Source organism: Beta vulgaris, chromosome 2 (genome assembly GCF_026745355.1).
Source record: "Beta vulgaris subsp. vulgaris cultivar EL10 chromosome 2, EL10.2, whole genome shotgun sequence".
NCBI lineage: Eukaryota > Viridiplantae > Streptophyta > Magnoliopsida > Caryophyllales > Amaranthaceae > Beta > Beta vulgaris.
In genome coordinates this window covers 9120231-9130002 of record NC_079203.1, presented here as the reverse complement: position 1 = coordinate 9130002, position 9772 = coordinate 9120231, and the positions used below count along the sequence as shown (strand labels likewise).

General features: G+C 29.1%; 1 protein-coding gene across 1 annotated transcript; it reads left to right on the top strand.

Annotated features, from left to right (window-relative positions):
* The first annotated feature begins 2213 nt into the window (after positions 1-2213).
* On the top strand, positions 2214-9217 carry LOC130590436 (uncharacterized). Its single transcript, XM_057392869.1, has 11 exons — positions 2214-2337; positions 5382-5471; positions 5583-5651; positions 5741-5863; positions 5965-6075; positions 6204-6309; positions 6733-7658; positions 7788-7945; positions 8059-8478; positions 8609-9002; positions 9099-9217. The coding sequence occupies exons 1-11, from the start codon at positions 2214-2216 to the stop codon at positions 9215-9217; spliced, it is 2640 nt and encodes an 879-aa protein (XP_057248852.1).
* Positions 9218-9772: the final 555 nt, after the last annotated feature.

Genomic DNA, 9772 nt, shown 5'->3' with positions numbered 1-9772 from the left:
CAACGTACAGGTTTAAAAACAACCGTTATGCGCAAGAAAAATATAAGTTCATACGTCATTGCCCTTTACCTATTACACGTACTCTACTTATAGCAAATGCAACCCGTTCATCGATATTTAATTTCATAAATATTATCCATGTAAGTTTTTCCTTTAGTGCTTACTTATTTATTTCTATCATTTTATAGTTTATTATGTCTCTTAATTGTATTTTAATGTAATATGTAGGACAAACCAATTAGGGTTATTGGGAATATAGTTGATATCAATATGGGAAGTTTCAAGTTGTTGAATAAATGTAACTTATCATTTATCGTCACAATTTATGATGCAACTGGAACTATGTGCATTGAACTAAGCGATAATCAAATCGAGTTCGTATTTAAGACAAGTTTATCTATCATAATCCGGTATTTAATAGAGGTATGTCTACCTTTATTCGTTAATTGTTCATTTTACATGTTCGTTTTATTTTAATTATGTAATTAACGTAATATTATATTATATACAGGGTTATGATATGATATTACTTCGTTCAAATTTACTATCCCGTATAACAATGAAGTACGTATTTATTATTCAATCAAATATTGCTTAATGAACATGGGGTTGAAGGTGCATGTTGTTAGAGATATTACCTACGTGCGATGGTCAGAGGAATGTGCTTATTTGTTCAAGTAAAATTTTTACTTATGTTATAATTATATATTCTTTTTAATTATAATAATTATTATTATTATTAAATTTATTGACTATTATTATTGACTACATTTATATTTCTTTTTTGTTGGTCTCTATACAAATATTAATTGTCAGAGCACTACTATTCAAATAGTCATAATTTATGTGGTTCGAAAAATAAAAATCGAAATAGATTGATTATGAATATTTGAAATTTTATTATTTCCAATATAAATTGTAATAATATTTAATAAATATAGAGCATTTGGAAACGTTTCCTTCAAATTATTTGATATAGTATTGATCGAGATTCTTTAACTATATTGACATGTATATGCTTACCTTAATATATAATCCTTATTTCTTTATATATGGAAGTTTTTTTGAATTTTATTGAATTCATGACAATGGAAAGTTGTTTGATTAAGTATTAATCTATATATATATATATATATATATATATATATATATATATATTATATATATATATATATATATAATATATATATATATATATATATATATATATATATATATACTATATATATATATATATATATATATATATATATATATATATATATATATATATATATATGTAGATAAAATCCTCTGTTAAAGGATCCAATTCGTTCAAAAGAAAAATGTCGAGTTTAAAACTTAATTTTTTCAACCGTTTGCCTAATGAAATAACAATCAACATTCTTGGACGCGTTGCTTCTCAACAGCCATTTGATTTGTTCTGTTGCAAATTAAGGTATTGTAAATTTGATTGTTTATAAACTATATTATTAATTATATATTCTAATTATATTTTTTGTTTTACCTTTCAATAGTTGCAAGATTCTAAAGACCCTTTCAGATGATGACTCTGTCATGAAAAAGGTTGCTATGAAACAATAATTGATCGTATTTGGATGGTTAATAGTAATGCTAAGATTTTCTTTGGAAGATGCCTAGAGTGCAAAAATCCTGATGCCCTAACTCGATATGGCTTGGTAAGTTAATTTATACTAAAGTTATGGATTATAAATAGAAAATAATATATGAAATCTAAAAATATTAATTTAATACAGATTATAAAATGTTTCAATTTGTTTTTTTTTAGGCGATAAAATGTTTATATTAATTATGTTAAATGAGTGTGCACAAATTTAACACCATGTAAATATTCATATTAAAACCATATAATGTTTCACATGTTTTATTGCTATTTATTAAATTAAACGATATATTAAATTAAAACTTAATGTTTTATATGTTCCTTATATTTATTTTGCAGGTACAAATTTATACCCTAATAATTACAATAATGGATTGTGTAGTTTGATTGAAGCTACAAAAGTTGGACATGCTATGTCATCATATTTGCTCGGATTAATTTGGCTATCTTCTAAATCCGGAGATGATATAGAGAATGGCCACTATATTTGACAACACTACTTAAACAACTAACGATGGAGTCAATTATAAAGTGTAGAGAGATATTTAAGAGAATGTTAAAGACTATTTGGATAAGAAATAGATCGAATATGTCAGACAAGCCACCCTTGGTTTGTAAGACCAATGAAAATCAGCATATGAAGGGCAAGATGTGGGATATAGAAGATGTCTATTATGTTCCTAATGGTTATGATACATTGGACTGTTATAATTGTAAGTGTGATCGAGAAGTTCGATTTTTCTATAGTGTTATGAAATAGAATATCGTAATTTATGGATTATTCTTATGTATTATCAGTGACTACTTTTCGATGGAATAAATTATATGAATAATACTACTTTTGTAGCTATTAATATATTGTTACATTTTCTACATTATTTCGAGTTATTTTATTAATATTAATGTTCATACGTTATTATTTAAGCAATTGGATGTTGGGTGAAAAAACAATAAACTTTTTATTTGCATTGTTATTATTATGTTCAACCACCAATACTTACATAAAATAAATGTATAAAATAAAACAATAAATTGTGTCATTTTCTCTCAACCATTTACTTTATGATGCAACAATGTATTCAATGTGAACAACTAACATATTAGTGTTTGAATGAGTTGGCCGAAATTTTTGTCTATAAATAACCCCATTAACATATTTCTTTACTTACCTTCAATACTTTTGTTTTAATATCTCTATAAAATTCTATCTTATTGTTATTAGTTTTCTTCTTTTTTTATTTATTCTCTATGGATTCAAGAGTTCAAACAGAATTGAAGAATTATGTTGAAGCAACAAAATTATTTTTAGAAACATTTTCAAGTTATGAAGAGAAGATTATAGATATAGCAACAAAGTTAGATGATTTACATTGCAAAGGTCATGAAACTATGGGTTATATGGCTCAAATCATGCATGCACGTAACCAATTTTTTCTTGCACGTGGAGTTTCAGATGAAGTGATTAGTGGTATAGAAGCATCTTTGAATGATTAGGTAATAATACTCAATCACATTTGTAATAATAACCAATAATATTAATAATTATAACGAAAAAATTATGTAATCATAATGAAAAAATTATTTGGTACACATAAACGAAAAAAAAACATGTTTAAATTAACAAAAATAATTATTTCTTACCTTAATTTTCAATAAACATTAACATGCAATCTAACTACTCAATCATATTTTTATTAATAAGCAGTAATATGAATTATTATAATTAAAAAAAAATTAAATTATAGATTTATCATGTATACTATCATCGGAAGACAAAAATTATAAACGAAATAATGTTATCACTTAATATTACACTTTTTTACTTATATTCACCGATTATTCATGATAATTTTTACATGCAAATCAAATTTCGAATATTCATTATTGTATTCATTCATATTTTTATAAGCAAAAGCAAAAAAAAATATAAAACTACATATCCACATAACATATATCATATTAACAAAAACGAAAAAAAAAAGAATATTAAAACTTACCAAAAAACTTTAATTTCCATCTTGAATATGTTGAGATGATGACATGCAACTATATTTTGCAAGTATTTCGCCCATAACTAATCAACATTTGAGAAATTCCCCAATTAAAACTTTGAAAAAATGGAAATATGAAGAATTTCTATATTATTTTCTACCGGAATTTTGAACCAAAAAAATCTGATTTTTTTTTGTGTTTTCATGTTTTTATTAATAAGCAGTAATATGAATTATTATAATTAAAGAAAAATTAAAATTTTAGATTTATCATATATACTATTATTGGAAGAAAAAAAAATATAAACGAAATTATTTTGTCACTTACTATTAAACTTTTTTAACTTAAATTCACCCATTATTCATCATAAACTTTACATGCAAATAAAATTTCGAATATAAGATTGTATTTATTCATATTTTTACAAGCAAAATCAAAAAAAATATAAAACAACATATCCACATAGCATATACCATATAAACAAAAAACGAAAAAAAAGAAAAATAAAACTTACCAAAAATCTTTAATTTCCATATTGAATATGTTGAGATGATGACATGCAACTATATTTTGCAAGTAATTCGCCCATAACTAATCAACATTTGAGAAATTCCCGAATTAAAACTTTGAAAAAATGGAAATATGTAGAATTTCCATATTATTTCCTACCGATACATTTCGAAGCAAAAATCGTGAGAAATGAAGAAAATTTTTTGGTGTTGATTTTGTGTATTTGAGTTTGAGAATAGAAAATTTGTAGAACAAAATCGTGAGAAATGAAGTAAGTTTTTTGGAAATTTTTTGAGTAGATGAAGATATTTGTAAAGAAGTATAGAGAGAAGTTAGAGAGATAGAGAAATGAAGTAATGGAAATATTGTTGTAATGAAATGAAGTTAATATGCAATGCATGTGAATCATCATAAATATAATAAGAAAGGTTGCTTATAAATGTTGTCTTGACTGAAGTATAATCACTACATGTTAGCTTATAATTTGATATTTTGTACATAGTCAAACGGTATGTTACTAATGTTATTCTATGTTTTTAAAATAAAACAAATAATATATAGGTTAATTTAATGAAAGCAGTCTATTTTAATGTAAAAACATGGATTTTAAAAAGAATTTATATGTAAACATTTTATCTTTAACCCTCTCAATATTAATTTATTTGTGATACTATGATTACTTATGATATAGTCATAATAAAATATTATTATTCTAAATTTAATCAATTAGTATATTAACAAATTATTTTTTGTTTTGGCTTTCATTTGGCAATTATATTGTCATTATATTAATTCACTTTTTGTATTGTATTGTTTTTGTTTGTTTGCAGTATCCTCAAGATCTCTAAATCAATTTGTATCAAAAAAATTGAACAACGATGTGCAAGGCAAAAAAGAAAACTAATATTATCGCAAAGACGTGAAAAAGTTTCAGCCAATTTAGGGACGCAGCAATCCGTATTTAATTCCAATGTTTTTTGTCGTTCATTGAACGGTATAGATGTGTACTATGGAGGCTATTATTATACAAAATATTATCGTATGTTAAATATAAACTTATTTTATCTTTTCGTATTATATTCAGATGGATCCGTTGTTAATTCACCGTCAATAAGCACAATATTTAATGATTCAAGTATTATTTGTACTACTCCATTGGGGCGTATAGGTAAATATATAATAAATTCCCTTTATATGGTAATTAAATTTGAATGTTGATATTAAGATAATTAATATACAAATTTTATTTTTCTAGATTTGCAATCATCATCTTCTAAGTCGTCTTTTGAGGAACCGCTAAACACAGTTATTTCTAACAATAATCCTACCAGCATTGTTATTAACGGTATACGCTTTACATACATTCCGATATGTAATTATTATTATTTATATTAAACGATTAAATAAAATTAAAATGCAAAATCTAATGAAGATATTTATTTGACATTTACTTTAGCCACACAATCTCCTTCTGATATTGCCAGAAGTAATAGAAAGCAGATTATGTTAGAAAAAAGAGCTCGAGGTATGCATTCTGTACTATTCAATGAATTGATTGTATTCTATAATTACATCGATTTTTTTTTATATTAACTAAAACGCAATAATTAATAGGCAGCTCTATGATTTCTGGAGACATGTTGGAATTGGCACAATCTCATAGTAATGTTAGATCTAAGAGACATGTGGTTCGAAGTTCAAATATCCTTAAATCAGTTACACGGAGAATTATAAATGGTATTAATTTATTATTACTTATTAAATACAAGTATTTAATATTTGAAGTACTTTTAACATCGTATCTAAAATGTATTGTTTTTTATGACTGTTATATAAAGATGAAAATATTGCATCAAGTTCTCATGACCAATCAAATACTACCGTTCAAGATGACTGTGTTACAGAAGACGATAGTGACAACGACGTCAATTATATGGATATCGTTACAGGTTGGCATATAATTTGTAATAACTATTGCATATCATGCGAAATGTCGTACTTATTATTATGATTTATTGTGTTGCTTCTTAATTATGTTTATATCTCATATTTATTACTGATTTTGTTTTTTTCACAGAGAGCTACTCAGATTTAGGAGACCCAACACATGTATGTGAGTTTTGTGGCGCGGAAATGTGGTTCAATGAGAGAGCTAACAAGAAATCCAAAAACATCAAGCCAAAGTTTTCGTTGTGTTGCATGCAAGGGAAGGTTCAGCTACCTCTGCTAAAACATCCACCTCAAATTATTTATGATCTATTGAAGAAGAAACATAATAGAAGCAACCATTTTCTTGAAAATATAAGAGATATAATATGATGTATTCGTTTACATCAATGGGTGGAAGGATTATTGCACCTACATCTAAAGGTCGAGGTCCATATAATTATAAAATTGGTGGTCAAAATCATCACTTAATAGGTACTTTATTGCCTGCTGATGGTGCACGACCAAATACATATATGATACTGAGGATGAAATAAAGAACAGGAAAACAGCTGCAAGGTACAACATAGTAAATGGATTTAAGTATCATTGTAACTTTAATTGTTTAATTTATATATTCCTTTTCAAATCCTAACTTATTATTCATTATGTCTTACCAGTACATCAAACCCAGACAAGTTTGAAGATCGCTTAGTTGCAGAATTACAAGATATGTTAGATCATAATAACCCTTTAGCTCATAATTTTAGAATGGCTAGGGATAGGTTTGCATCTAACACGTGTGAGAATTTGAAATTAAAACTTATTGGCAAAAGAGAGTCTGATGGCAGAACTTATAATTTGCCAACAACATCAGAAGTAGCTGCACTTATCGTAGGAGATATTGATAGTGCCGACAAAAGAGATATAATTATCGAAACGAAGGGTGGAAAGCTACAACAAATTTCCGAACTTCATCCTTCTTACCTCGCTATGCAATATCCACTATTATTTCCATACGGAGAAGATGGATTTAGAACAGATATTATGCACAGGGATAAGACTCCATCAGACGGTTCAACAGGAAAGAGGTTTAAACTCACAATGCGTGAGTTTTTTGCATACAGAATACAAGACCGAGCTCTGGAGGCGGCAACAATACTATTATCTCGAAGGTTGTTACAACAATTCATAGTTGATGCTTACACAATGATTGAAGCTGAAAGGTTGTCTTTTCTTAGACACAACCAACAAAGCTTGAGAGCTGCTAATGTCAAGAATTTAAGAGGTGCTGTCGAGAGAGGTGAAACCGAGGGATCTTCGACTGGAAGTCGTATAGTATTGCCATCTTCCTTCACAGGAGGACATAGTTATATGAGAGAAAACTATCAAGATGCGATGGCTATTTGCAGATGGTATGGTTATCCAGATTTATTCATAACATTTACGTGTAATCCTAAGTGGCCTGAGATTACTAGATTTGTAAAAAAAAGAGGCCTAAGGCCAGAGGATAGGCCAGACATCATATGTCGAGTTTTTAAGATGAAACTAGACCAGTTGGTGAAAGATCTGAAAGATGGCAAAATATTTGGCAGGGTTAGGGCTGGTATGTTAGACATCGTCCTTATTTATATTATTATTTTTTATTATATGTTATTTTTAATTGGATTGCTATCGTTATATCTTTTATTTAACTTGAATATCAAAACTAATTTTGTTGTCTGCTTATTTTCAGTGGTCTATACAGTTGAATTCCAAAAGCGTGGTTTGCCGCACGCTCATATTTTGTTGTTCATGCATCAGGGAGACAAATACCCTGTTGCTTCAGATATTGATAAGATTATTTGTGCTGAGTTGCCTGATAAATCTGAAGATCCAGAACTATATCAAGCAGTAAGCGAGTACATGATGCACGGTCCATGTGGCTCAGCAAATACAAATGCTCCGTGTATGATTGACAAGCAATGCAGTAAGCATTTTCCCAAGAGTTTATTGAGGCAACTAAGGTAGATGATGAAGGATATCCAGTGTACAGACGAAGAGATAATGGATCTACAGTTGAGAAGAGTGGGGTTCACCTTGATAATCGGTATGTTGTCCCATATAATGCTGAATTGCTTCGTAAATATCAAGGACACATAAACGTTGAATGGTGTAATCAATCTAGATCAATTAAATATTTGTTCAAATATATAAACAAGGGATATGATAGGGTTACGGCTGCGGCTTATCAAGATAAACAGAAAGAAGGTGAAGGTAAAGAAATAGATGAAATAAAGATGTACTATGATTGCCGATATATTTCGGCGTGTGAAGCAATTTGGAGGATTTTTGGATTCAACATACATTATCGAACCCCTGCTGTTGAAAGATTAAGTTTTCATCTACCGGGAGAACAAACCGTTTTGTTTAACGACCATGCGGATGTGAATCCGTACTAGACAGACCTCATATTGACACTACGAAATTCCTATCTTGTATGCAATGTAACCAAAAATATGAAGAAGCTAGGGAGCTTACTTATGTGGAGTTCCTACAAAATTTGTTTGGAAACAGGCACAGAGAGAGTGGACCCCAAGATCTAGAGGTGTCACAATAGGACGAATCTACCATGTCTCACCTGGATCTGGAGAGAAGTTCTACCTTAGAACTTTATTAAATTTTGTAAAAGGCGCGACATGCTACGAAGACATTAGAACGGTTGATGGTGTAGTGTGTCCTACATTCAAGGAAGCTTGCTATGCAAGGGGTTTACTTGATGATGACAAGGAATATGTCGATGCAATAACAGAAGCAAGTTTTAGAGAATCAGGGTATTATCTAAGACATTTGTTCTCTATGTTACTATTATCTGGTAGCATGTCGAAGCCGGAGGAAGTTTGGCATAAGACATGGCAGTTATTATCTGATGACATACTTTACAAACAGCGTTGTCTTCAAAAAAATAAAGGTAAATAACTACGAAAATATTTTTTAGTCAAAAACCATACTTTTTAGCAATTTGCATTCTTAATATAGGTTACTGTTTTGTTTATATGTTTCACAGACCTGCATTTAACCGATGATCAAATCGAATCTTTTGCATTGGCTGAGATTGAAACCATGCTCCAAAGTAATGGTAGCAGCTTGCGTAGATTCAGTGAAATGCGTTTCCTGATGAACTAATCATGTTTGAAGGACAAAACAAGCTTATAGCAGATGAGCTTTCATATGACATTGAGGAAATGACCGTGGAACACGACAAATTGTATAAAGGTTTAACTGATGAGCAGTCGATGATTTATCGAGAAGTATTGGATGCTGTCTCGAGTGAAGAAGGAGGTCTATTTTTCGTTTACGGCTATGGAGGGACGGGTAAAACATATGTTTGGAAAACATTATGTGCTGCAATAAGAAAGAAGGGCGAAATTGTATTGCCAGTAGCTTCGAGTGGAATTGCTTCTCTCCTCCTTCCACGTGGAAGAACAGCTCATTCTAGATTTGGTATCCCTTTGAATGTAAATGAAAATTCTACTTGCGCCGGAATTCGCCCTGGGTCGGAGTTAGCTATCTTCTCATTAAGACAAAACTTATCATTTGGGATGAAGCTCCGATGATGCATAAGTATTGTTTTGAAGCACTTGATAGAAGTTTGAGGGACATAATGAGGTTTGTTGATAGGGATAACTTGCATCGACCATTTGGAGGTAAAGTGGTAGTATTCGGAGGTGATCTCAGGCA

Bases quoted from the DNA above. Each gene is read 5' to 3' on its own strand.
- LOC130590436 (XM_057392869.1), top strand. From the start codon at position 2,214: ATGTCAGACAAGCCACCCTTGGTTTGTAAGACCAATGAAAATCAGCAT. The intron at 5,864-5,964 runs GTATTAATTTAT...TGTTATATAAAG, and splicing joins TACACGGAGAATTATAAATG to ATGAAAATATTGCATCAAGT. The intron at 6,076-6,203 runs GTTGGCATATAA...TTTTTTTCACAG, and splicing joins TTATATGGATATCGTTACAG to AGAGCTACTCAGATTTAGGA.